A 27,946-nucleotide genomic window follows, 5' to 3' on the forward strand; every position below is an offset into this window, starting at 1 on the left:
TCTTCTCCCATGCCTCACCTCACTGATCCCTTCCATCTGCCTGTTCATCTGTCAACTTTGTAATATCCTTTATAATACGTAAATCTATGTAAAGTGTTTCCCTGTATTTTGTGAGCCACTCTAGCAAATTCGTTGAACCCGAGGAGGGGGTCAAGGGACTCCTGGATTTATATCTGACCCGTAAGCACAGGTCACAACCTGTGCGTGAGACTGGCATTGAAATGTGTGCACTATTGTGGGACTGAGCCCTCAACGTGTGGGATCTGATGCCATGTCCCGGCAGAATGGAACGGAGTGAGAGAACACGCACCTGGTGTCTGTGGCAGGATTGCTTGCTTGGTGTGTGTGGGAAAACCCAGTACCTCTGGGCTAACAGTAACATTCTGTGTTGTGAGAGAACAGTAGAAGAAACTGAATCAGTTTTTCCTATATTCTTAAATATGAATATGTGAGGGTTTTTTTTTTTTTTTAGACAGAGTCTTGCTCTTGTCACCCAGGCTGGAATGCAATGGCATGATCTCGGCTCACTGCAACCTCCGCCTCCCGGGTTCAAGCGATTCTCCTGCCTCAGCCTCCCGAGTAGCTGGGATTACAGGTGCCTGCCACCACACCCGGCCAATTTTTGTATTTTTAGTAGAGATGGGGTTTTGCCATGTTGGCCAGGCTGGTCTCGAACTCCTGACCTCGTGATCTGCCCGTCTCGGCCTCCCAAAGTGCTGGGATCTCAGGCGTGAGCCACCGCGCCCGGCGTGAAGGCATTTTTGAGCAAGTTATGTCTCCCTAATTCTGTTTTATTGTACTTTTCCCTAAGTAGTTATAATAGCCTCTAAATCTGTGTGGAGTTTTCAGTTTTGTGGACAATACAATAAATATACAAATAAAACCCCAAACACAAGCTGATCTCTATAGAAGTGTTCGATATTATTTTCAACACACTAAGTGATACTCAGTATCTAGATAAGCTAAAGCACGAATGATGTCTTCCGAGGTGACGAGGTCCACAGTGGCTTTACAGAAACACTGGCCAGAAGTAAAAACTGATGATAATAGCAATAGCTATGATAATGGCAATAGCAATGACTAACTTTTCTGAACACTATGTGCAAGGCATTATTCGGAATACTTTACCTGTATTAACTCAAATAACAACATAATAGCTCATGAGAAAAAGATCTTTTCCTATCTTACTAGGAAACAACTGTGTCGGCCGGGCGCGGTGGCTCACGCCTGTAATCCCAGCACTTTGGGAGGCCGAGGAGGGCGGATCACGAGGTCAGGAGATTGAGACCATCCTGGCTAACACAGTGAAACCCCGTCTCTACTGATAATACAAAAAAATTAGCCGGGCGTGGTGGCGGGCGCCTGTAGTCCCAGCTACTTGGGAGGCTGAGGCAGAAGAATGGCGTGAACCCGGGAGGCGGAGCTTGCAGTGAGCCGAGATCGCGCCCTTGCACTCCAGCCTGGGCGAGAGCAAGACTCCGTCTCAAAAAAAAAGAAACAACTGTGTCACAGATACGCTAAGAAAGTGGCCTACGGTCCAACAGCTAGAAATGACAGAGCAAGCCCCGAACCCAGGCATCTAAGAATTACAATTAGGCTGAGAGCAGTGGCTCACACCTGTAATCCCAGCACTTTGAGAGCCTGAGGCAGGAGGGGTGCTTGAGCCCAGGAGTTCAAGACCAGCCTGGGCAATATAGTGAAACCCCATTTCAACAAAATAAAGACAAAACAAAAACAAAAAAGACCTCAACAATTACAATTAAACCTAAAGAATCAGTTAAGTAACAAGTAACATCAAAAGTGACAGGATGCCAGGTCAGGGAAACCATTGAGAACAAAGGCAAGCAACATAAACCAGAGTCTGCAGTAACGCAGGCAGACACTAGGTGGAGAACCAGACCACAGCTTACCATGAAAACACAGGTACTGCAGAATTGCAGACTGTCAACAGGAGAGCTCCTGAAGAAAAACTGGCAAACCTCAGGTAACTACAAGCAAAAGCCCAGAGACGACACATTCCCAGAAAAGCCTTCAGAGGTCTCCAGAATCTCTAGTCAGGCTGAATAGAGAGGGTCCTCCCTGAAGGAAGCCAGAAATAAAAAAGTAGGAGTGGCTGATTAGTGAAATGCTGAGGTACCAAGATAACAAGACATTCAAGGAGAAAAGGAAGCATGATCCACACAAAGGAACAAATGAAACCACCACAAACTGACACTAAAGAAATGAAGATGTATGAATTATCAGACAAAGAATTGAAAATAAGAGTCACAAGATGGTCAATGAATTAAGAGAGCACACACAGACAACCACAGGAAATCAGGAAAACAAGATATGAGCAAAATGAGACTATCAATATAGAGACAGAAGCTATAAAGGAGAAACAGAGAAATTTTAGAGCTGAAAAATGTAAACAGAAACGCAGAACACAGAGCCTTGGTGCTCAATGCTGCACACAGATTACAATGCCCTGGGCCACCATAGTTATTATTGAGGATAGATCCCAACTTGACCATGGGAACAGGAATCTTGGGCAAAGGAAAGTTGAAATGGTTAAACTTATACGTTAATACGTTAAAATACGTTAAAAGGTATTTTTGCCAGCGAATGGGACAGAAGTTGAAATGGTTCACGTTGAAATGGTTATTTCTGCCAGCAGGTAGGACAGAAGAGCTGCTAGTGAGACTGAAGCAACTCTGGGTGGGGATCTGGCTTCTCTGGGGGTGTCGATTTGGGGTAGATTGAATCCAGGAAAGTTTCTGCAATTTGAATTAATTTAAACAACTTAACTAAAAAGCCCTGAAAATGACTGTGAAGGGTATGCAAACTAGAATGTGAAATGCAAAACTCTGCCTGGGCAGAATGTGTAAGTAATTTCAAGTCACCTCGCAACAGAACTTAATGCAATTGCCTCCATATTCTACACCCATTCACCATGGAGGGAGAGAGTCAGCGCTGTGCACAGTTGCAGAGATTTTCATATGGTAAATACCTGGGGTGTGGAGCGAGGAGGGCTAATACCGGTGACATTAACTCTTGCTTTAGAAAAAGCAGTAACTTTTTAAAAATAGTTGAGCAACTTAAGTTTCCAACTTAGGAAAACATCTTAGTTTCCAACAGAGATGGCCCACATAACTCTAAGGGTTTACCTTAAAATTGAAACATTAACTTAAAATAAGCAGAAAGCAAAACTGCGCCGCAGGACACGAAATAGACTTGTGTTCCCAAACCCAGAAAATAGGGACGCTCTGGGAACCAGGTGGCTGGAAACGCAGGCTCCCGCCCGCCTTCCTTTGGTCCCTCCCGGCCCCGCCCCCTGCCTGTCCAGGCCCGCCCCACCCTCCGCGTTTTCTCCCCGGCCCCCTCCCTGTGCCGGTCGCGCCCCGCATAGGCCCCGCCCCTAGGCCGCCTCAGCCCTCTCCGGCCCCGCCCCCTGCCGGTCTCTCCCTGGCCAGGCCCCGCCCCTTCCCCGCCCCCAGGCCGCCCAGTCTCAGCTGCGCGCGGTTTTCTGTAGACCCGGAAGCGGATCGTGCGGAGTGAAGGCTGCGCCGCCGAGCCTGAGTTTCGTTCTCTCTAGATTGTATCTGCGCTTCGCAGTACCCCTTCTTCCATCCCCCGGGTCTGGAGGGGGTCCCTACAGATCTTAAAATGACCGCACCGCGCCCTCCACCCCAGGTAAATTCTGACGTTGCTGTAAGAGTGCGGAGATCGCTTTCCCTTTGGGTTAAAGTCGCTCTAAGGCTACTTCCTGAATCTGGTCTTTCTGCCCTGCGCTAGGTAAACATGGCCTTTCGTGTCTTTTGCTGCCTAAAATCCTTTACCGATTTTTCTTCCCGCCACGCGGGAGGGCACTTTTTTTTTTTTTAAGACGGAGTCTCGCTGTGTCGCCCAGGCTGGAGTGCAGTGGCGCGATCTCGGCTCATTGCAAGCTCTGCCCCCCAGGTTCACGCCATTCTCCTGCCTCCGCCTCCCAAGTAGCTGGGACTACAGGTGCCCGCCACCACACCCAGCTAATTTTTTTGTATTTTTTTTTAGTAGAGACGGGGTTTCACGCGTGTTAGCCAGGACGGTCTCGATCTCCTGACCTCGTGATCCGCCCGCCTCGGCCTCCCAAAGTGCTGAGATTACAGGCGTGAGCCACCGCGCCCGGCCGGGAGGGCACTTTTTAGAGCCCTCACCTGCAACGTGGATTCAGGTCTATCCGGTTCTCCAAGACCTGCCCTTGTCGGCCCCTGGTGCGCAGCGCTGCAGTCTTAGTCCGGAGGGGCCGCGTCCTTACTTGGTTCTGGGATTGTGTAGACCCCACCCCTGTCCTAAGGTGCCACCTCTGTCTTTCTCACCTGATATCTTTCTCAGGAAGGGCCTTCAGCTCCCAAGCCCCTCTAGGCAGTCACCTTCCGTGGTGGGAAGGTGAGCTGGGCTTGTCCTGTGACACTCACGGTGGAGGAGGAGGTGACCTGGGCCTGTTCTGTGACACCCAGTATGCTTTTTTTTTTTTTGAGAATGAGTCTCCCCCTCTGTTACCCAGGCTGGCGTGCAGTGGCGCGACCTCAGCTCACTGCAACCTCCACCTCCCAGGTTCAAGCGATTTTCCTCCCTCAGTCTCCCGAGTAGCTGGGATTGCAGGCATGTGCCACCACGCCCAGCTAATTTTTGTATTTTCAGTAGAGTCGGGGGTTTCACCATGTTGGCGAGGCTGGTCTCCAACCCCTGACCTCAGGTTATCCGCCCGCCTGGGCCTCCCAAAGGGCTGGGATTACAGGCATGAGCCACCGCGCCCAGCCAACCTATAACACTTCTGACAGCAAATGTGTGGGAGTTTTTTTCCCACACGCTAGGCAATTCTCCAGTCTACACCAGTTGTGTGTCCTATAATTCAATTCAAGTCTGACACTGTGCACCTGGACTTAGAGTCAGATACAACAGGTTAAGTTCTTAGTCCCACAAGACCACCCCCCCGCCCCACTCTGCCACCACTTCAGACATCAGTCAGAAGTAATAGGTTGTCACCTCTCCTTAAAACTGACCTATATATTGGGGCTCCCATGACTCCCTCTTTGGGTTTGATTAATTTGTGAGGACAGCTCACAGAACTGCTGGAAGCACTTACTTATGTTTACTGATTTTTGTGCAGTCATTCCTCACTTAATGTTTTCTATAGGTTCTTGGAAACCAGGTCATGAATGAAATGATATACAGCAGGTCCTCGAATAACGTTGTTTTTTTCAATGTCATCATTATCATTATTATGATTATTATTATTTTGAGATGGAGTCTAGCTCTGTCACCAGGCTGGAGTGCAATGGCGCAGTCTCTGCTCATTGCAACCTCCACCTCCCAGGTTCAAGTGATTCTCCTGCCTCAGCCTCCTTAGTAGCTGGCATTACAGGCACGTGCTGCCATGCCCAGCTAATTTTTGTATTTTTAGTAGAGACAGGGTTTCACCATGTTAGCCAGGATGGTCTCAATCTCCTGACCTCTTGATCCGCCCACCTTGGCCTCCCAAAGTGCTGGGATTATACAGCATGAGCCACCGCGCCTGGCCATTCAATGTCATTTTTTATGTTGATGAGGAAAAGAAGTTGCCATTTCACTTAAAGTTCCGGTTCCCAAGAATCTATTGATAACATCAAGTGAGGATTTGGTGTATTAATAAAGGATATCATAAAAGATACCCATGAGCAGCCAGATGAAGAGATACGTATGGTGAGGTCTGAGAATGTTCTGAGCACAGGAGCTTCTGTCTTTGTGGATTTGGGTGCACCCACCCTCCTGGCATTCAGATGTGTTTATCAACCAGAAAGCTCTCCGAACCCTATAGATCAGGAATTTTTATCGAGGCTTCATCCTGTAGGCATGAGAGATTATTAACTCAGTCTTCAGCCTGCTCCACTCTTTCGGAAATAAGTGATGGAGCTGAAATTTCCAAGCTTCTAATCATGGCTTAGTCTTTCTGGCAACTGGCTCTATCCAGGAGCCCACCAAGACTTGCCTCATTGGAACAAAAACACTCCTATCATGTAGAAAATTCCAAGGGATTTAGGAGCTTTGTGCAAGGACCTGGGGTCAAAGACCAAATATGAGAACCAAAGATTCTCCTAACACCCCTTTCTGTGAGGGGTTTAGGATCTATGTCCCAGGAACCAGGGGCAGAGACCAAAAATATATTTCTTGTTATTTCACACTCCCTCTGAGTGGAGCTCAATCCTGGTTTGACTTGAGAGTACTGAGTCATTCTGCAAATAAAACTCTTGTGCCTCTTTACCTGAGTTTTCCATTCATGTAATGGGGTTGGAGTCCAGCCTTGATAGTAGTTATGTTACCCCAGCTGATTCTAATCTGTGTCCAGCATTGATACTGAGGCTCTGTGTCCTCCATTTCTTTTTTAAACATTTTTTAGATGGAGTCTCACTCTGTCGCCCAGCCTGGAGTGCCATGGGGCAATCTCAGCTCACTGCAACCTCCGCCTCCTGGGTTCAAGCGATTCTCCTGCCTCAGCTTCCCTAGTAGCTGGGACTACAGCACGCACCATCACACCCAGCTAATTTTTGTATTTTTAGTAGAAACAGGGTTTCACTGTGTTGGCCAGGCTGGTATCGTACTCCTGACTTCAGGTGATCCGCCTATCTCGGCCTCCCAAAGTGCTGGGATTACAGACTGTTTCCTCCATTTCTGAGGCCTAAGCTCAGCCTGGGATCCATAGGGATGTGAGGGCGCTGTGCTGTGCGTGAGGTTTGCTCAAGGCCAGGTGTGCACCCTGAAGGGGAGTTCAGTCCAGCCCAGCTCCCCACCGCTGCAGCGTGCATGTGGGCCTCTCTAGGAGGAGAGTGAGTTCTGAAGAAAGGGGTTACAGACTCACCTGTTGGTCTTCCTACAAGTTTCTTTTTCCTCCATCACTCCTGGTGCAGTCGGTGGCAGAGGACTGTCTTTGCACGGGGTGAGGTCTTCCCTGTGTGTGTGGTCGTGGCACAGGAAGGGGGTGTGTTAATTCTAGGCATTAAATAACTTCTTTTTCACATTCCAGATTAACCTTTAAAGACTCATGTGGCCGAGGAAGAAGTCCAGAAGAGAAGAAAGAGGAGACAGGGATGGCTCTTTCTCAAGTAAAGTGATATTCTTGGTGGATTGTTCTGTTTCCCTTTTTTTTTTTTTTTTTGGAGACAGAGTCTTGCACTATCACCTGGGCTGGAGTGCAGTGGTGTGATCGCTTACTGCAACCTCCGCCTCCCGGGTTCAAGCAATTCTCCTACCTCAGCTTCCCTAGTAGCTGCAATTACAGGTGCCTGCCACCACGCCTAGCTAATTTTTTGTATTTTCAGTAGAGACAGGGTTTCACCATGTTGGCCAAGCTGGTCTCCAACTCCTGACCTTGTGATTCACCCGCCTCGGCCTCCCAAAGTGCTGGGATTACAGGCGTGAGCCACCGTGCCCAGCTTGTTCTGTTTCTCTTTCCTTTCTGAAATTTCATTCTTTGGAGTTGCACATCTTTGAGTCTGAAGCATCCTGCCTGACACGTTTGCTCTCACTCACCCGTGCCTTCCCTCAGTCCCTCTCATTTCACTTAGATTCCATTGCCTGTGACCCACTGATATGAACTTGGGAAGAGGCCCCACTGGGCATGGTCCTGGGAAGGGCTTACACCCATACATGGATGGACACGGCATGTGAGCCCCGTAGTGTCAGGACTGTTAGGCAACAGGGATTGTTTAGCGGCCACATCTGGATGCACTGTGAGGTCTCTGTGGACCAGGAGTAGAGAAGCTGCACATGGAAGTCATGTACTAATGTGCACAAGTACTTGGTAATTCCAGAAAAGGAGGCTGATGAGGGGAATTCTGGCACATTGTTTGTCTGATTTAAGAATACAATCGAAGATAAATACATGAATCTGTATGTTTTTGGCTCCAGAATTGTTATGATTTGGAATGGAATGGAAAGTTCAGAAACACCTTAGTGAGGGGAGGGTGTTTTATTCTAGCACTGATTTGTTTTTTTTTTTTTGAGATGGAGTTTCACTCTTGTTGCCTGGGTTAGAGTGCAATGGTGTGATATTTGCTCACTGTAACCTCCGCCTCCCGGGTTCAAGTGATTCTCCTGCCTCAGCCTCCCAAGTAGCTGGGATTACAGGCATGTGTCACCATGCCCGGCTAATTTTGTATTTTTAGGAGAGACGGGGTTTCTCCATGTTGGTCAGGCTGGTCTCAAATTCCCAAACTCAGGTGATCCATCCGCCTCGTCCTTCCAAAGTGCTGGGATTACCGGCGTGAGCTACCACACCTGGCTCCACCAATTTTAAAATATGAAATCAATCTAAATCTCTTTTTTTTTTTTGAGACAAAGTCTCACTCTTGTCCCCTAGGCTGGAGTGCGATGGTGCGATGTTGACTCACTGCAACCTCCGTCTCCTGGGTTCAAGCGATTCTCCTGCCTGGGCCCCCTGAGTAGCTGGGATTACAGGTGCTTGCCACCACACCAGGCTAATTTTTGTATTTTTAGTAGAGTTGGGGTTTTACCATGTTGGTAAGTCTGGTCTTGAACTCCTGACCTGAGGTGATCCACCTGCCTTGGCCTCCCAAAGTGCTGGGATTACAGGTGTAAGCTACCGCGCCTGGCCAGAAAACAATCTAAATCTCTAACAGAAGGAGATTCTTTAAGTCATTTTCAGCACATCCTTCTCTTGGAGGTTGCTTTTCAGTCTCTTGATTCTTTCTTTTGATGCAGAGATGTTTGTAAGTTTGATGTAGTCCCTTTGCATATTGTTGCTTTTCTTGCCTGTGTCTTTGGTGTCATATCTTAGAAATGATTGCGAAATTCAGTTTCACAAACCTTTTCTCCTACACTTTCTTCTAGGAGTTTTATCATGTTAGGTCTTATGTTGAGGCTTTTAATTCATTTTTCTTTTTTTTTGTTTGTTTTTGTTTTTTGTTTTTTTTTGTTACCCAGGCTGGAGTACAGTGGTGCGATCTCAGCTCACTGCAGCCTCTGCCTCCCGGGTTCAAGTGATTTTCCTGCCTCAGCCTCCCGAGTAGCTGGGACTACAGGTGCCCGCCATTTCACCATTTTGCCCAGGCTGGTCTCGAACTTTTGACCTCAGGTGATCCTCCCGCCTCAGCCTCCCAAAGTGCTGGGATTACAGGCATGAGCCACTGCGCCCAGCCTAAATATTTAAATTTAAATGGATAGAATTTTATTTGTAGTTTGACTATAACTATTTCATAGGGATTGGAGTTAAAGTTTTAAATATTTTTTCATGTTTTTACCATTCTTTTATTGGCATTATATAACATAATGTTGACAAACTAAGTTAAATACAACTTATACACTTTACTGTCCCCAAGATGCTGAAATGCACATGAGGAAAAATGATAATGAAAAAGTCATAAAAAATATGTCATTGAGAGGCATGTTTTCTCTTTGTCAATTTACATTTGTGTATATACGTGTGCATGAATGTATGGATGAACTATCCTATGGCTTTTATAGAAGACACATCACCATTTCATAAATCAGTTCCGTATTTTTATTTATTTTATTTTATTTTATTTATTTTTTTTGAGACGGAGTCTTACTCTGTTGCCCAGGCTGGAGTGCAGTGGCACGATCTCGGCTCACTGCAACCTCTACCTCCTGGTTCAAGTGATTCTCCGCCTCAACCTCCCGAGTACCTGAGATTACAGGCGTGCACCACCACGCCCAGCTAATTTTTGTATTTTTAGTAGAGACGGGGTTTTACCATGTTGGCCAGTATGATATCAATCTCTTGACCTCGTGATCACCAGCCTTGGCCTCCCAACCTGCTGGGATTACAGACGTGAGCCACCATGCCCGGCCACACTTTTTAGCTTCTGACCTTTCTTTCTTTAAAGACACCATGGACATTGTCATCTCTGAAGACAACACACTTCTTCCGGCTCATCCAGATACTGAATATCACTTTGTGTGTCAAACATAATATCTAGCACTTCTTTTTTTTTTTTTTTTTTTTTTTAATCTTTTTTTTTTCCTTTTTTTTTTTTTCTTTTATTATTATTATTATTATTATTATTATTATACTTTAGGTTTTATGGTACATGTGCGCAATGTGCAGGTAAGTTACATATGTATACATGTGCCATGCTGGTGCGCTGCACCCACCAACTCGTCATCTAGCATTAGGTATATCTCCCAATGCTATCCCTCCCCCCTCCCCCAACCCCACAACAGTCCCCAGAATGTGATGTTCCCCTTCCTGTGTCCATGTGTTCTCATTGTTCAATTCCCACCTATGAGTGAGAATATGCAGTGTTTGGTTTTTTGTTCTTGCGATAGTTTACTGAGAATGATGATTTCCAATTTCATCCATGTCCCTACAAAGGACGTGAACTCATCATTTTTTATGGCTGCATAGTATTCCATGGTGTATATGTGCCACATTTTCTTAATCCAGTCTATCATTGTTGGACATTTGGGTTGGTTCCAAGTCTTTGCTATTGTGAATAATGCCGCAATAAACATACGTGTGCATGTGTCTTTATAGCAGCATGATTTATAGTCCTTTGGGTATATACCCAGTAATGGGATGGCTGGGTCGAATGGAATTTCTAGTTCTAGATCCCTGAGGAATCGCCACACTGACTTCCACAAGGGTTGAACTAGTTTACAGTCCCACCAACAGTGTAAAAGTGTTCCTATTTCTCCACATCCTCTCCAGCACCTGTTGTTTCCTGACTTTTTAATGATTGCCATTCTAACTGGTGTGAGATGGTATCTCATTGTGGTTTTGATTTGCATTTCTCTGATGGCCAGTGACGGTGAGCATTTTTTTCATGTGTTTTTTGGCTGCATAAATGTCTTCTTTTGAGAAGTGTCTGTTCATGTCCTTCGCCCACTTTTTTATGGGGTTGTTTGTTTTTTTCTTGTAAATTTGTTGGAGTTCATTGTAGATTCTGGATATTAGCCCTTTGTCAGATGAATAGGTTGCGAAAATTTTCTCCCATTTTGTAGGTTGCCTGTTCACTCTGATGGTAGTTTCTTTTGCTGTGCAGAAGCTCTTGAGTTTAATTAGATCCCATTTGTCAATTTTGGCTTTTGTTGCCATTGCTTTTGGTGTTTTAGACATGAAGTCCTTGCCCATGCCTATGTTCTGAATGGTAATGCCTAGGTTTTCTTCTAGGGTTTTTATGGTTTTAGGTCTAACATTTAAGTCTTTAATCCATCTTGAATTGATTTTTGTATAAGGTGTAAGGAAGGGATCCAGTTTCAGCTTTCTACATATGGCTAGCCAGTTTTCCCAGCACCATTTATTAAATAGGGAATCCTTTCCCCATTTCTTGTTTTTGTCAGGTTTGTCAAAGATCAGATACTTGTAGATATGTGGCATTATTTCTGATGGCTCTGTTCTGTTCCATTGATCTATATCTCTGTTTTGGTACCAGTACCATGCTGTTTTGGTTACTGTAGCCTTGTAGTATAGTTTGAAGTCAGGTAGTGTGATGCCTCCAGCTTTGTTCTTTTGGCTTAGGATTGACTTGGCGATGCGGGCTCTTTTTTGGTTCCATATGAACTTTAAAGTAGTTTTTTCCAATTCTGTGAAGAAAGTCATTGGTAGCTTGATGGGGATGGCATTGAATCTGTAAATTACCTTGGGAAGGATGGCCATTTTCATGATATTGATTCTTCCTACCCATGAGCATGGAATGTTCTTCCATTTGTTTGTATCCTCTTTTATTTCCTTGAGCAGTGGTTTGTAGTTCTCCTTGAAGAGGTCTGTCACATCCCTTGTAAGTTGGATTCCTAGGTATTTTATTCTCTTTGAAGCAATTGTGAATGGGAGTTCACTCATGATTTGGCTCTCTGTTTGTCTGTTATTGATGTATAAGAATGCTTGTGATTTTTGCACATTGATTTTGTATCCTGAGACTTTGCTGAAGTTGCTTATCAGCTTAAGGAGATTTTGGGCTGAGACAATGGGGTTTTCTAGATATACTATCATGTCATCTGCAAACAGGGACAATTTGACTTCCTCTTTTCCTAATTGAATACCCTTGATTTCCTTCTCCTGCCTAATTGCCCTGGCCAGAACTTCCAACACTATGTTGAATAGAAGTGGTGAGAGAGGGCATCCCTGTCTTGTGCCAGTTTTCAAAGGGAATGCTTCCAGTTTTTGCCCATTCAGTATGATATTGGCTGTGGGTTTGTCATAAATAGCTCTTATTATTTTGAGATACGTCCCATCAATTCCTAATTTATTGAGAGTTTTTAGCATGAAGGGTTGTTGAATTTTGTCAAAGGCCTTTTCTGCATCTATTGAGATAATCATGTGGTTTTTGTCTTTCGTTCTGTTTATATGCTGGATTACATTTATTGATTTGCGTATATTGAACCAGCCTTGCATCCCAGGGATGAAGCCCACTTGATCATGGTGGATCAGCTTTTTGATGTGCTGCTGGATTCTGTTTGCCAGTATTTTATTGAGGATTTTTGCATCAATGTTCATCAAGGATATCGGTCTAAAATTCTCTTTTTTTGTTGTGTCTCTGCCAGGCTTTGGTATCAGGATGATGCTGGCCTCATAAAATGAGTTAGGGAGGATTCCCTCTTTTTCTATTGATTGGAATAGTTTCAGAAGGAATGGTACCAGCTCCTCCTTGTACCTCTGGTAGAATTCGGCTGTGAATCCATCTGGACCTGGACTTTTTTTGGTTGGTAAGCTATTGATTATTGCCACAATTTCAGCTCCTGTTATTGGTCTATTCAGAGATTCAACTTCTTCCTGGTTTAGTCTTGGGAGGGTGTATGTGTCGAGGAATTTATCCATTTCTTCTAGATTTTCTAGTTTATTTGCATAGAGGTGTTTGTAATATTCTCTGATGGTAGTTTGTATTTCTGTGGGATCGGTGGTGATATCCCCTTTATCATTTTTTATTGCATCTATTTGATTCTTCTCTCTTTTTTTCTTTATTAATCTTGCTAGCGGTCTATCAATTTTGTTGATCCTTTCAAAAAACCAGCTCCTGGATTCATTTATTTTTTGAAGGGTTTTTTGTGTCTCTATTTCCTTCAGTTCTGCTCTGATTTTAGTTATTTCTTGCCTTCTGCTAGATTTTGAATGTGTTTGCTCTTGCTTTTCTAGTTCTTTTAATTGTGATGTTAGGGTGTCAATTTTGGATCTTTCCTGCTTTCTCTTGTGGGCATTTAGTGCTATAAATTTCCCTCTACACACTGCTTTGAATGCATCCCAGAGATTCTGGTATGTTGTGTCTTTGTTCTCGTTGGTTTCAAAGAACATCTTTATTTCTGCCTTCATTTCGTTATGTACCCAGTAGTCATTCAGGAGCAGGTTGTTCAGTTTCCACGTAGTTGAGCGGTTTTGAGTGAGATTCTTAATCCTGAGTTCTAGCTTGATTGCACTGTGATCTGAGAGATAGTTTGTTACAATTTCTGTTCTTTTACATTTATTGAGGAGAGCTTTACTTCCAAGTATATGGTCAATTTTGGAATAGGTGTGGTGTGGTGCTGAAAAAAATGTATATTCTGTTGATTTGGGGTGGAGAGTTCTGTAGATGTCTATTAGGTCCGCTTGGTGCAGAGCTGAGTTCAATTCCTGGGTATCCTTGTTGACTTTCTGTCTCGTTGATCTGTCTAATGTTGATAGTGGGGTGTTAAAGTCTCCCATTATTAATGTGTGGGAGTCTAAGTCTCTTTGTAGGTCACTCAGGACTTGCTTTATGAATCTGGGTGCTCCTGTATTGGGTGCATATATATTTAGGATAGTTAGCTCTTCTTGTTGAATTAATCCCTTTACCATTATGTAATGGCCTTCTTTGTCTCTTTTGATCTTTGTTGGTTTAAAGTCTGTTTTATCAGAGACTAGGATTGCAACCCCTGCCTTTTTTTGTTTTCCATTTGCTTGGTAGATCTTCCTCCATCCTTTTATTTTGAGGCTATGTGTGTCTCTGCACGTGAGATGGGTTTCCTGAATACAGCACACTGATGGGTCTTGAGTCTTTATCCAGTTTGCCAGTCTGTGTCTTTTAATTGGAGCATTTAGTCCATTTACATTTAAAGTTAATATTGTTATGTGTGAATTTGATCCTGTCATTATGATGTTAGCTGGTTATTTTGCTCGTTAGTTGATGCAGTCTCTTCCTAGTCTCGATGTTCTTTACATTTCGGTATGATTTTGCAGTGGCTGGTACCGGTTGTGCCTTTCCATGTTTAGCGCTTCCTTCAGGAGCTCTTTTAGGGCAGGCCTGGTGGTGACAAAATCTCTCAGCATTTGCTTGTCTGTAAAGTATTTTATTTCTCCTTCACTTATGAAGCTTAGTTTGGCAGGATATGAAATTCTGGGTTGAAAATTCTTTTCTTTAAGAATGTTGAATATTGGCCCCCACTCTCTTCTGGCTTGTAGGGTTTCTGCCGAGAGATCCGCTGTTAGTCTGATGGGCTTCCCTTTGATGGTAACCCGACCTTTCTCTCTGGCTGCCCTTAACATTTTTTCCTTCATTTCAACTTTGGTGAATCTGACAATTATGTGTCTTGGGGTTGCTCTTCTCGAGGAGTATCTTTGTGGCGTTCTCTGTATTTCCTGAATCTGAATGTTGGCCTGCCTTGCTAGATTGGGGAAGTTCTCCTGGATAATATCCTGCAGAGTGTTTTCCAACTTGTTTCCATTCTCCCCGTCACTTTCAGCTACACCAATCAGACGTAGATTTGGTCTTTTCACATAGTCCCACATTTCTTGGAGGCTTTGCTCATTTCTTTTTATTCTTTTTTCTCTAAACTTCCCTTCTCGCTTCATTTCATTCATTTCATCTTCCAGGGCTGATACCCTTTCTTCCATTTGATCGCATCGGCTCCTGAGGCTTCTGCATTCTTCACGTAGTTCTCGAGCCTTGGTTTTCAGCTCCATCAGCTCCTTTAAGCACGTCTCTGTATTCGTTATTCTAGTTATACATTCTTCTAAATTTTTTTCAAAGTTTTCAACTTCTTTGCCTTTGGTTTGAATATCCTCCCGTAGCTCGGAGTAATTTGATCGTCTGAAGCCTTCTTCTCTCAGCTCGTCAAAGTCATTCTCCGTCCAGCTTTGTTCCGTTGCTGGTGAGGAACTGCGTTCCTTTGGAGGAGGAGAGGTACTCTGGTTTTTAGAGTTTCCAGTTTTTCTGCTCTGTTTTTTCCCCATCTTTGTGGTTTTATCTACTTTTGGTCTTTGATGATGGTGATGTACAGATGGGTTTTTGGTGTGGATGTCCTTTCTGTTAGTTTTCCTTCTAACAGACAGAACCCTCAGCTGCAGGTCTGTTGGAGTACCTGGCCGGCCGTGTGAGGTGTCAATCTGCCCCTGCTGGGGGGTGCCTCCCAGTTAGGCTGCTCGGGGGTCAGGGATCAGGGACCCACTTGAGGAGGCAGTCAGCCCGTTCTCAGATCTCCAGCTGCGTGCTGGGAGAACCACTGCTCTCCTCACAGCTGTCAGACAGGGACATTTAAGTCTGCAGAGGTTACTGCTGTCTTTTTGTTTGTCTGTGTCCTGCCCCCAGAGGTGGAGCCTACAGAGGCAGGCAGGCCTCCTTGAGCTGTGGTGGGCTCCACCCAGTTCAAGCTTCCAGGCTGCTTTGTTTACCTAAGCGAGCCTGGGCAATGGCGGGCGCCCCTCCCCCAGCCTCGCTGCCGACTTGCTGTTTGATCTCAGACTGCTGTGCTAGCAATCAGCGAGACTCCGTGGGCGTAGGACCCTCTGAGCCAGGTGCAGGCTATACTCTCCTGGGGCACCGTTTCCTAAGCCCGTCGGAAAAGCACAGTATTCGGGTGGGAGTGGCCCGATTTTCCAGGTGCCGTCTGTCACCCCTGGAAGGGGAACTCCCTGACCCCTTGCGCTTCCCGAGTGAGGCAATGCCTCGCCCCTGCTTTGGCTGGCGCACGGTGCGCTCACCCACTGACCTGCGCCCACTGTCTGGCACTCCCTAGTGAGATGAACACGGTACCTCAGATGGAAATGCAGAAATCACCCGTCTTCTGCGTCGCTGGCGCTGGGAGCTGTAGACCGGAGCTGTTCCTATTCGGCCATCTTGGCTCCTCCATATCTAGCACTTCTATAGAGATAGCTGTGTGTTCATTGTTTATTTCTACGTTTCTTCCATTGTCTACAGAAAGAGCAATCCACGCTTATTTAGAAGATATCATAAGCTCTTACAGAAGAGTATAATAAAATACAATTAGGGAGACATACCTAATGTTCTTCGTAACATCCCTAAATGCCCCAAAATACCTTAGCATGGAGCTGCCAGAACTCTCCCTTCAGTAAATCAATACAATTCTTTTTCTCATTTTATGTAAAGATGATAACTCTCCCCCATGCGCTTGGTAAAATGTGTTTTTCAGACACAGTTTGCCTGAAAATACCTTTCCATGGATTTCCCAGAACGTTCATTTAAACTAAATTGACTTATATCTCTCTTTTTGTCGTTTTGTGTGAAGATAACAGCTCTCCCCATGACTTCTTGGTGAAATGTGTTTTTTCATATCAGGGAAGGTTGACATTCAGGGATGTGGCCATCGAATTATCTCAGGAGGAGTGGAAATGCCTGGATCCTGCTCAGAGGGCTTTGTACAGGGATGTGATGTTGGAGAACTACAGGAACCTGGTCTCCCTGGGTGAGGATAATGCCCCTCCAGAAGCTGGGATCTGCTCTGCTGTATCTCTGCATGTTCTCTGGTGTGCCTCTTGGGAGCCCCTGCATTGCTCAATTAAGATTGAAGCTATGTTAATTCTCAGATGAAAAGCTTAATAGTGCAGCATCTGGACTTGTTTAATTATCCTGTTTTCAAATGATCTACCCCCTTCAAGATACATCATTGGTGGTTCCAGAGCTTAAGTAGAAATAAATCCTATGGTAGACTTTAAAAATCTCTACTTTGGGCCGGGCACAGTGGCTCATGCCTGTAATCCCAGCAGTTTGGGAGGCTGAGGCGGGTGGATCACGAGATCAGGAGATCAAAACCATCTTCGCTAACACGGTGAAACCCTGTCTCTACTAAAAATACAAAAAAAATTAGCTGGGCGTGGTGGCGGGCACCTGTAGTCCCAGCTACTCAGGAGGCTGAGGCAGGAGAATGGCGTGAACCCAGGAAGCAGAGCTTGCAGTGAGCCGAGATCTCGCCACTGCACTCCAGCTGAGCAACAGAGCAAGACTCCGTCTCAAAAAATATATATATATATCTACTTTGGGCTGGGCGCGGCAGCTAACGCCTGTAATCCCAGCACTTTGGGAGGCCAAGGTGGGTGGATCACCTTAGGTCAGGAGTTTGACACTAGCCTGGCCAACATGGTGAAACCCCATCTCTACTAAAAATACAAAAAATTAGCTAGGCATGGTGCCAAGCGCCTGTAATCTCAGCTACTTGGGAGGCCAAGGCAGGAGAATCACTTGAACCCAGGAGGCGGAGGTTGCAGTGAACCAAGATCGCGCCACTGCACTCCAGCCTGGGCAACAAGAGCAAAACTCCATCTCAAAAAAAAAGAAAAAAAAAATACACTTTGCTGTTTTCTACCCCTTTGCTTGTGATTCAGTACTTCTTAGAGGACAGCTCAATGTCCATATCTTACCATGTTCCCCAAACATTCAGAAGGAGGCGTTCAGTGGGTGAATTTGTGAAATATTTTTCTAGATCCATTTGTAATGTCCTCTTTCCTCCTCTAAACAAAGGGCTGGGATTCTGTAAAAGCCACAGCACATTACATTCCTTTCTTTTTCTAAGCAGGAATCTCTCTTTCTGAAATGAGTATTATCTCCATGTTGGGGCAAGGGAAAGAGCCCTGGACTGTGGAGAGTGAAGTGAAAATAACAAAAACATCAAATGGTTGGGAATGCATCAAAGGTGTGAACACAAGTAAGAGCTCAAATGGACAGAGAGGAAGCTGTACTGTTGTATTCGGGTAACTCTTTCTGAGTTGAAGAGTTCTATCGGATAAAAAGGGTTTAAATCCTGTGAGCTCTCAATGGAAACCTTTCTTTGCCCTCATTTATCCCTCTGCCCTTCTGACGTGTAGTAGTTTATCCTTTCACTCTGCCATGGTGCTGCAGCTCAAACAGTGACAAAGGCAAAGTCTCTGTCATGATGGACAACACCCTGTCATGTGGCTCCTGTGGCCTCTTTGGTTTCTTCACTCTGAGGGGCACAGGGAGGGTTGTGTCTCCTGTGTTCTCTCCTGTACCTGCATCTGATGCTCAGTTCTCTGTCTATACAGATCAGAGCTGAGGCCTCCATAGACCTGCCCCCTTGACCTATTCAGGCTTTGCCCCATTTCCTGTACTTGGGAGACCTAATCAGGTGATGGGAAAACATTGGCAGCTTCTCCTTTGCATCTGGGGCTCCAGAAACCTCATGGTGCTGTCTCCAGTGCTCTCTGTCTGTTGAAGTCTTTCAGCCTCAGTCATTTCTTCTGTTCTGCTTTTGCCACAGATTGCAGTGTATGCTACAGGGGAGTACACTGGGTTTTCTGAGATTGTTTACTCAGGTCTGGAATGGCACTAGACAGAGAGGTCCTCTTTTTTTTTTTTTTTTTTTTTTTTGAGACAGAGTCTGGCTCTCTTGCCCAGGCTGTGATGCAGTGGTGAGATCTCAACTCACTGGAACCTCTGCCTCCCAGGTTCAAGTAATTCTCTTGCCTCAGCCTCCTGAGTAGCTGGAACTACAGGTGCATGCCACCACACCTGGCTAATTTTTGTATTTTTTTTTTAATTATTATACTTTAAGTTTTGGCATACATGTGCAGAATGTGCAGGTTTGTTACATAGGTATACATGTGCCATGGTGGTTTGCTGCACCCATCAACCCGTCATCTATATTAGGTATTTCTCCTAATGCTATCCCTCCCCTAGCTCCCCATCCCCTCGACAGGCCCTGGTATGTGATGTTCCCCTCCCTGTGTCCATGTGTTCTCATTGTTCAACTCCCACTTATGAGTGAGAACATGCAGTGTTTGGTTTTCTGTTGTGTTAGTTTGCTGAGAATGATGGTTTCCAGCTTCATCAATGTCCCTGCAAAGGACATGGACTTATCCTTTTTTATGGCTGCATAGTATTCCATGGTGTATATGTGCCACATTTTCATTATCCAGTCTATCATTGACGGGCATTTGGGTTGGTTCCAAGTCTTTGCTGTTGTGAACGATGCCACAATAAACATACGTGTGCATGTGTCTTTGTAGTAGAATGATTTATAATCCTTTGGGTATATACCCAGTAATAGGATTGCTGGGTCAAATGGTATTTCTAGTTCTAGATCCTTGAGGAATCGCCACACTGTCTTCCACAATGGTTGAACTAATTTACACTCCCACCAACAGTGTAAAAGCATTCCTATTTCTCTACATCCTCTCCAGCATCTGTTGTTTCCTGACATTTTAATGATCAGCATTCTAACTGGCATGAGATGCTTTCTCATTGTGGTTTTGATTTGTGTTTCTCTAATGACCAGTGGTGATGAGCTTTTTTTCATATGTTTGTTGGCCACATAAATGTCTTCTTTTGAGAAGTGTCTGTTCATATCCTTCGCCCACTTTTTGATGGGGTTGTTTTTTTCTTGTAAATTTGTTTAAGTTCTTTGTAGATTCTAGATATTAGCCCTTTGTCAGATGGATAGATTGCAAAAATGTTCTCCCATTCTGTAGGTTGCCTGTTCACTCTGATGATAGTTTCTTTTGCCGTGCAGAAGTTCTTCAGTTTAATTAGATCCCATTTGTCAATTTGTTGCCATTGCTTTTGATGTTTTGGTCATGAAGCCCATGCCTATGTTGTGAATGGTATTGCCTAGTTTTCTTCTAGGGTTTTTATGGTTTTAGGTCTTATGTTTAAGACTTTAATCCATCTTGAGTTAATTTTTGTATAAGGTGTAATGAAGGGATCCAGTTTCAGCTTTCTGCACGTGGCTAGCCAGTTTTCCCAACACCATTTATTAAATAGGGAATCCTTTCCCCATTGCTTGTTTTTGTCAGGTTTGTCAAAGATCATATGGTTGTAGATGTGTGGCATTATTTCTGAGGCCTCTGTTCTGTTCCATTGGTCTATATATCTGTTTTGGTACCAGTACCATGCTGTTTTGGTTACTGTAGCCTTATAGTATACTTTGAAGTCAGGTAGCGTGATGCCTCCAGCTTTGTTCTTTTTGCTTAGGATTGTCTTGGCTATATGGGCTCTTTTTTGGTTCCATATGAAATTGAAAATAGGTTTTTCCAATTCTGTGAAGAAAGTCAATGGTAGCTTGATGGGGATAGCATTGAATCTATAAATTACTTTGGGCACTGTGGCCATTTTCACAATATTGATTCTTCGTATCCATGAGCATGGAATGTTTTTCCATTTGCTTGTGTCCTCTCTTATTTCCTTGAGCAGTGGTTTGTAGTTCTTCTTGAAGAGGTCCTTCACGTCCCTTGTAAGTTATATTCCTAGGTATTTTATTCTCTTTGTAGCAATTGTGAATGCCAGTTCACTCATGATTTGGCTCTCTGTTCATCTGTTATTGGTGTATAGGAATGCTTGTGATTTTTGCATATTGATTTTGTATCCTGAGACTTAGCTGAGGTTGCTTATCAGCTTAAGGAGATTTTGGTCTGAGACAATGGGGTTTTCTAAATATACAATCATGTCATCTGCAAACAGAGACAATTTGACTTCCTCTTTTCCTAATTGAATACCCTTTATTTCTTTCTCTTGCCTGATTGCCCTGGCCAGAACTTCCAATACTGTGTTGAATAGGAGTGATGAGAGAGGGCATCCTTGTCTTGTGCCGGTTTTCAAAGGGAATGCTTCCAGTTTTTGCCCATTCAGTATGATATTGGCTATGGGTTTGTCATAAATATCTCTTATTATTTTGAGATACGTTCCATCAATACCTAGTTTATTGAGAGTTGTTAGCATGAAGGCTGTTGAATTTTGTCAAAGGCCTTTTCTGCATCTATTGAGATAATCATGTGATTTTTGTCATTGGTTCTGTTTATGTGATGGATTACATTTATTGATCTGCATATGTTGAACCAGCCTTGTATCCCAGGGATGAAGCTGACATGATCATGGTGGATAGGCTTTTTGATGTGCTGCTGGATTCAGTTTGCCAGTATTTTATTGAGGATTTTCACATTGATGTTCATGAGGCATATTGGCCTGACATTTTCTTTTTTTGTTGTGTGTCTGCCAGGTTTTGGTATCAGGATGATGCTGGCCTCATTAAAATGAATTAGGGAGGATTCCCTCTTTTTCTGATTGGAATAGTTTCAGAAGGAATGGTACCAGCTCCTCTTTGTACCTCTGGTAGAATTCGGCTGTGAATCTGTCTGGTCCTGGACTTTTTTTGGTTGGTAGGCTATTAATTACCGCCTCAATTTCAGAACTTGTTATTGGTCTATTCAGGGATTCGACTTCTTCCTGGTTTAGTCTTGGGAGGGTGTATGTATCCAGGAATTTATCCATTTCTTCTGGATTTTCTAGTTTATCTGCATAGAGGTGTTTATAGTATTCTCTGATGGTAGTTTCTATTTCTGTGGGATTGGTGGTGATATCCCCTTTATCATTTTTTATTGCATCTATTTGATTCTTCTCTCTTTTCTTCTGTATTAGTCTGGCTAGTGGTCTATCTATTTTGTTGATCTTTTCAGAAAACCAGCTCCTGGATTCGTCTATTTTTTGAAGGATTTTTCATGTCTCTATCTCCTTCACTTCTGCGCTGATCTTAGTTATTTCTTGTCTTCTGCTAGCTTTTGAATTTATTTGTTCTTGCTTCTCTAGTTCTTTTAATTGTGATTTTAGGGTGTTGATTTTAGATCTTTCACGCTTTCTCTTGTGGGCATTTAGTGCTATAAATTTCCCTCTATACACTGCTTTAAATGTGTCCCAGAGATTCTGGTATGTTGTGTCTTTGTTCTCATTGGTTTCAAAGACTGCCTTCATTTCCTTATTTACCCAGTAGTCATTCAGGAGAAGGTTGTTCAGTTTCCATGTAGTTGTGCAGTTTTGAATGAGTTTCTTAATCCTGAGTTCTAATTTGATTGCACTGTGGTCTGAGAGACGGTTTGTTATGATTTCCATTCTTTTGCATTTGCTGAGAAGTGTTTTACTTCCAATTATGTGGTCAATTTTAGAATAAGTGCGATGTGGTGCTGAGAAGAATGTATATTCTGTTGATTTGGGGTGGAGAGTTCTGTAGATGTCTATTAGGCCTGCTTGGTCCAGAGTTGAGTTCAAGTTCTGGATATCCTTGTTAGTGTTCTGTCTCATTGATCTGTTTAATATTGACAGTGGGGTGTTAAAGTCTCCCACTATTATTGTGTGGGAGTCTAAGTCTCTTTGTAGGTCTCCAAGAACTTGCTTTATGAATCTGGGTGCTCCTGTATTGGGTGCATATATATTTAGGATAGTTAGCTCTTCCGGTTGCACTGATCCTTTACCATCATGTAATGCTCCTCTTTGTCTCTTTTGATCTTTGTTGGTTTAGAGTCTGTTTTATCAGAGACTAGGATTGCAACCCCTGCTTTTTTTTGCTTTCCATTTGCTTGGTAGATATTCCTCCATCCCTTTATTTTGAGTATATGTGTGTCTTTGCACGTGAGATGGGTCTCCTGAATACAGCACACCGATGGGTCTTGACTCTTTATCCAATTTGCCAGTCTGTGTCTTTTAATTGGAGCATTTAGCGCATTTACATTTAAAGTTAATATTGTTATGTGTGAATTTGATCCTGTCATTATGATGCTAGCTGGTTATTTTGCTCATTAGTTGATGCAGTTTCTTCATAGTGTCGATGATCTTTACAATTTGGTATGTTTTTGTAGTGGCTGGTACCAGTTGTTCCTTTCCATGTTTAGTGCTTCCTTCCTTATAAGGCAGGCCTGGTGGTGACAAAATATCTCAGCATTAGCTTGTCTGTAAAGGATTTTATTTCTCCTTCACTTATGAAGCTTAGTTTGGCTGGATATGAAACTCTGGGTTGAAAATTCTTTTCTTTAAGAATGTTGAATATTGGCCCCCACCCTCTTCTGGCTTGTAGAGTTTCTGCTGAGAGATCTGCTGTTAGTCTTATGAGCTTCCCTTTGTGGGTAACGTGACCTTTCTCTCTGGCTGCCCTTAACATTTTTTCCTTCATTTCAACCTTGGTGAATCTGACGATTATGTATCTTGGGGTTGCTCTCCTTGAGGAGTATCTTTGTGGTGTTGTCTGTATTTCCTGAATTTGAATATTGGCCTGTCTTGCTAGGTTGGGTAAGTTCTCCTGTAATAATATCCTGAAGAGTATTTTCCAACTTGGTTCCATTCTCCCCATCACTTTCAGGTACACCAATCAAATGTAGATTTGGTCTTTTCACATAGTCCCATATATCTTGGAGGCTTTGTTCATTTCTTTTCACTTTTTTTTCTCTAATCTTGTCTTCTCACTTTATTTCATTAAGTTGATCTTCAATCTCTGATATCCTTTCTTCTGCTCGATCGATTCAGTTATTGATACTTATGTATGCTTCACGGAGTTCTCATGCTGTGTTTTTCAGCTCCATCAGGTCATTTATGTTCTTGTCTAAAGTGGTTATTCTAGTTAGCAATTCATTTAACCTTTTTTCCAGGTTCTTTTCTTCCTTGCATTGGGTTAGAACATGCTCCTTTAGCTCAGAGGAGTTTGTTATTACCCACCTTCTGAAGCCTACTTCTGTCAATTCGTCAAACTCATTCTCCTAGTTTTGTTCCCTTGCTGGTGAGGAGTTGTGATTCTTTGGAACAGAAGAGGCATTCTGGTTCTTCTTGTGCTGGTTTCTCCCCATCTTTGTGGATTTATCTACCTTTGATCTTTGATGTTGGTGACCTTCAGATGGAGTCTCTGAGTGGATGTCCTTTTAGTTGATGTTGGTACTATTCCTTTCTGTTTGTTAGTTTTCCTTCTAACAGTCAGGCCCCTCTGCTCCATGTCTGCTGGAGTTTGCTGGGGGTCTACTCCAGACCCTGTTTGCCTGGGTATCACCAGCGGAGGCTGCAGAACAGCAAAGATTGGTGCCTATTCCTTCCTCTGGAAGCTTCATCCCAGAGGGGCACCCGCCAGGTGCCAGCCAGAGCTCTCCTGTATGAGGTGTCTGTCGGCCCCCAACTGGGAGGTATCTCCCAGTGAGGATACATGGGGGGCCAAAGACCCACTTGAGGAGGCAGTCTGTCCTTTATCAGAGCTCGAACGCCACTGCTCTCTTCAGAGCTGTCAGGCAGGGATGGTTAAGTCTGCTGAAGCTGCTCCCACAGCCGCCCCTTCCCCCAGGTGCTCTGTCCCAGGGAGATGGGGGTTTTATCTGTAAGTCCCTGACTGGGGCTGCTGCCTTTTTTTCAGAGATGCCCAGCCTAGAGAGGAGGAATCTAGAGAGGCAGTCTGGCTGCAGTGGCCTTGCTGAGCTGTGATGGGCTCTACCCAGTTCAAACTTTCCGGCAGCTTTTTTTACACTGTGAGGGTAAAACCACCTACTCAAGCCTCAGCAATGGCGGATGCCCCTCCCCCCACCAAGCTCAAGTGTCCCAGGTCGACCTCAGACTGCTGTGCTGGCAGTGAGAATTTCAAGTTCATGGATCTTAGCTTGGTGGGCTCTGTGGGGGTGGGACTCCCCAAGCCAGACCACTTGGCTCCCTTGCTTCAGCCCCCTTTCCAGGGGAGTGAACAGTTCTGTCTCACTGGTGTTCCAGGTGCCACTGGGGTATGAAAAAAAAAACTCCTGCAGCTAGCTCGGTGTCTGCCTAAACGTCCAACCAGTTTTGTGCTTGAAACCCCGGGCCCTGGTGGCACAGGCACTGGAGAGAATCTCCTGGTCTGCCAGTTGTGAAGACTGTGGGAAAAGCACAGTATCTGGGCCAGAGTGCACCGTTCCTCATGGCACAGTCCCTCACAGCTTCCCTTGGCTAGGGAGGGAAATCCCCCAACCCCTTGCACTTCCCTGGTGAGGTGACACCCCACCCTGCTTTGGCTTGCCCTCTGTAGGCTGCACCCACTGTCCAACCAATTCCAGTGAGATGAAGTGTGTACCTCAGTTGGAAATGCAGAAATCACCCACGTTCTGCGTCGATCTCGCTGGGAGCTGCAGGCCAGGGCTGTTCTATTCGCCATCTTGCCAGCAAATCCTTAATTTTTGTATTTTTAATGGAGATGAGGTTTCACCATGTTGGCCACCTGGTCTGGAACTCCTAACCTCAGGTGATCTGCCTGCCTTGGCCTCCCAAAATGCTGGGATTACAGGCATGAGCTACCATGCCTGGCCAATATCTTTTTCAATATGAACTACTGATTTGCCAACTGTAGTTAATAGAAAACCTGTTTTTTAAATATCTTGCAGATGTCTCTCCTACACATATGATCAAGGAATTACCACCAAAAGAGAACAATAGCACAGGAAAAGTATTCCAAGCAGTGATGTTGGAAAGACATGAAATCCATGACATCAAAGATTTTTACTTCAGGGAAATGCAGCAAAATATTCATGACTTTGAGTGTCAGCGTCACAATGATGCAAGAAATTACAGAGAAATACCTGCAATTAAAATTAAAAACATCACTGGAAGAAGAGATCAACGTGATGGAAGGAATGCAGGAAACAAGCCAGTTGAAAATCAGCTTGAACTAAACTTTTGGTCACATCTGGCTGAACTGCAGGGATTTCAAATTGAAAGGAAAATTTATGAATGTACTCAAATTGAGAAGTTTGTCACCAGTGGGTCCTCAGTTTCATTACTTCAAACAAATCTTCCTCGTGTCAACACCAGCATTTCTAATATATATAGGAATGATTTTATGTGTCCTTCAATACTCACACAAGACCAGAAAGCATACATTAGGGAAAAACATTACAAATGTAGTGATTGTGGCAAGGCCTTTAATCAGAGGTCCAACCTTACTACACATCAGAGAATCCATACTGGACATAAGCCACATAAATGTGACATATGTGGCAAAGGTTTCAGGCGAATTGCAAACCTAGCAAGTCATCATAGAATTCATACTGGAGAGAAACCTTACAGATGTAATGAGTGTGGCAAGACCTTCAATCAGACGTTCAACCTTACTACACATCAGAGAATCCATACTGGACAGAAACCATATAAATGTGATATATGTGGCAAAGGTTTCAGGCAAATTGGAAACCTAGCTAGTCATCATATAATTCATACTGAAGAGAAACCTTACAGATGTAATGAGTGTGGCAAGACCTTTAATAGGATGTTCCACCTTACTAGACATCAGAGAATCCATACTGGACAGAAACCATATAAATGTGATATATGTGGCAAAGGTTTCAGGCAAATTGCAAACCTAGCAAGTCATCATAGAATTCATACTGGAGAGAAACCTTACAAATGTAATGAGTGTGGCAAGACCTTTAATTACAGGTCCCACCTTACTAGACATCAGAGAATCCATACTGGACAGAAACCATATAAATGTGATATATGTGGCAAAGATTTCAGTCAAAATTCATACCTTGAAAATCATCAGAGAATTCACACTAGAGAGAAATCTTACAGATGTAATGAGTGTGGCAAGACCTTTAATAAGATGATCAACCTTACTACACATCAGAGAATCCATACTGGACAGAAACCATATAAATGTGATATATGTGGCAAAGGTTTCAGGCAAATTGCAAACCTAGCAAGTCATCATAGAATTCATACTGGAGAGAAACCTTACAGATGTAATGAGTGTGGCAAGACCTTCAATCAGACATTCAACCTTACTACACATCAGAGAATCCATACTGGACAGAAACCATATAAATGTGATATATGTGGCAAAGGTTTCAGGCAAATTGCAAACCTAGCAAGTCATCATAGAATTCATACTGGAGAGAAACCTTACAGATGTAGTGATTGTGGCAAGACCTTCAATAGGATGTTCCACGTTACTAGACATCAGAGAATCCATACTGGACAGAAACCATATAAATGTGATATATGTGGCAAAAGTTTCAGTCAAAATTCATACCTTGAAAATCATCAGAGAATTCACACTGGAGAGAAATCTTACAAGGGTAATTAGTGTGGCAAAGCCTTTAGCGTGCACTCAAACCTAACTAAACATCAGGTCATCCATACTGGAGAGAGATCTTATAAATGTAATGAGTGGGGCAAGGCTTTTTTTTCAGAGTTCAAAATTGTAAAACATCAAAGGATTCATTCTGGAGAGAAAGAAAACAAATGTAATGAATGTGGTAAGGCATTTATTCAAAATTCAAGTCTGGTGGACCATCAGAGAATTCACGCTGGAGAGAAAACTTACAAGTGTAATGAGTGTGGTAAAACCTTTATTGGGCATTCAAGCCTAACTAACCATCAGGTAATTCATACTGGAGAGAAACCTTACAAATGTAATGACTGTGGAAAGGCTTATATGAAGTGGTCCCACCTGAGACATCATGAGAGTATTCATACTGGAGAGAAGCCATACAAATGTACCGAATGCAGCAAGGCCTTTAGACAATGGGCGGACATCAGGATTCACCAAAAAATCCATGCTGGAGAGAAACCTTACAAATATGATGAGTGTGGGAAAACCTTTACCCAGGCCTCTCACCTCACTATACATCAGATCATCCATACTGGAGAGAAACCATATGAATATGATATATATGGCAAAGTCTTCAGTCAAAATTCACATTTCGAAAGTTATCGTAGGATTTGTACTGGAGAGAAGCCTTACAAATGTGTGTGGCAAGGTCTTCAGTCAAAATTCACACTTGTAAATCATCGGATAATTCATACTGGAGATAAATCGTACAGATGTCATGAGTGTGGCAAAGCCTTTACTCGAGGCTCACGCTTCATTAATCATCAGATAGTTCATACTGGAGATAACTTTCCAAATGTACTGAATGTAGCAAGGCTTTTAAGCATGGCCCTAAACTCAGGACTCACCAAATAGATCATACTTGTAAATGCAATGAATGTAGCAGTGTTTTAAAGTAGTG

General features: G+C 43.7%; 2 protein-coding genes across 3 annotated transcripts; both read left to right on the forward strand.

Moving 5' to 3' along the window:
* The first annotated feature begins 3,492 nt into the window (after nucleotides 1–3,492).
* On the forward strand, nucleotides 3,493–27,919 carry LOC100434681 (zinc finger protein 160-like). 2 transcript variants are annotated; one of them, XM_024238084.3, is made up of 4 exons: nucleotides 3,493–3,672; nucleotides 7,022–7,100; nucleotides 16,500–16,626; nucleotides 25,319–27,919. In XM_024238084.3, the coding sequence occupies exons 2-4, from the start codon at nucleotides 7,086–7,088 to the stop codon at nucleotides 27,016–27,018; spliced, it is 1,842 nt and encodes a 613-aa protein (XP_024093852.3). In that variant the 5' UTR covers nucleotides 3,493–3,672; nucleotides 7,022–7,085; the 3' UTR covers nucleotides 27,019–27,919. The 2 variants fall into 2 exon arrangements, with proteins under 2 accessions (XP_024093852.3, XP_063576352.1); XM_063720282.1 differs by lacking the exon at nucleotides 16,500–16,626 and having other exon boundaries at nucleotides 3,494–3,672.
* Nucleotides 27,395–27,919, forward strand: LOC134760737 (putative zinc finger protein 818). Its single transcript, XM_063720337.1, is given in 2 exon segments — nucleotides 27,395–27,713; nucleotides 27,716–27,919. Coding segments are annotated over 2 exon segments (504 nt in total). The 3' UTR covers nucleotides 27,901–27,919.
* Nucleotides 27,920–27,946: the final 27 nt, after the last annotated feature.

Source organism: Pongo abelii, chromosome 20, assembly GCF_028885655.2.
Source record: "Pongo abelii isolate AG06213 chromosome 20, NHGRI_mPonAbe1-v2.0_pri, whole genome shotgun sequence".
NCBI lineage: Eukaryota > Metazoa > Chordata > Mammalia > Primates > Hominidae > Pongo > Pongo abelii.

Excerpts from the sequence above, each read along its gene's own strand:
- LOC100434681 (XM_024238084.3), top strand. Across the intron at positions 16,627-25,318 it reads CAGGAACCTGGTCTCCCTGG|ATGTCTCTCCTACACATATG; the intron begins GTGAGGATAATG and ends AATATCTTGCAG.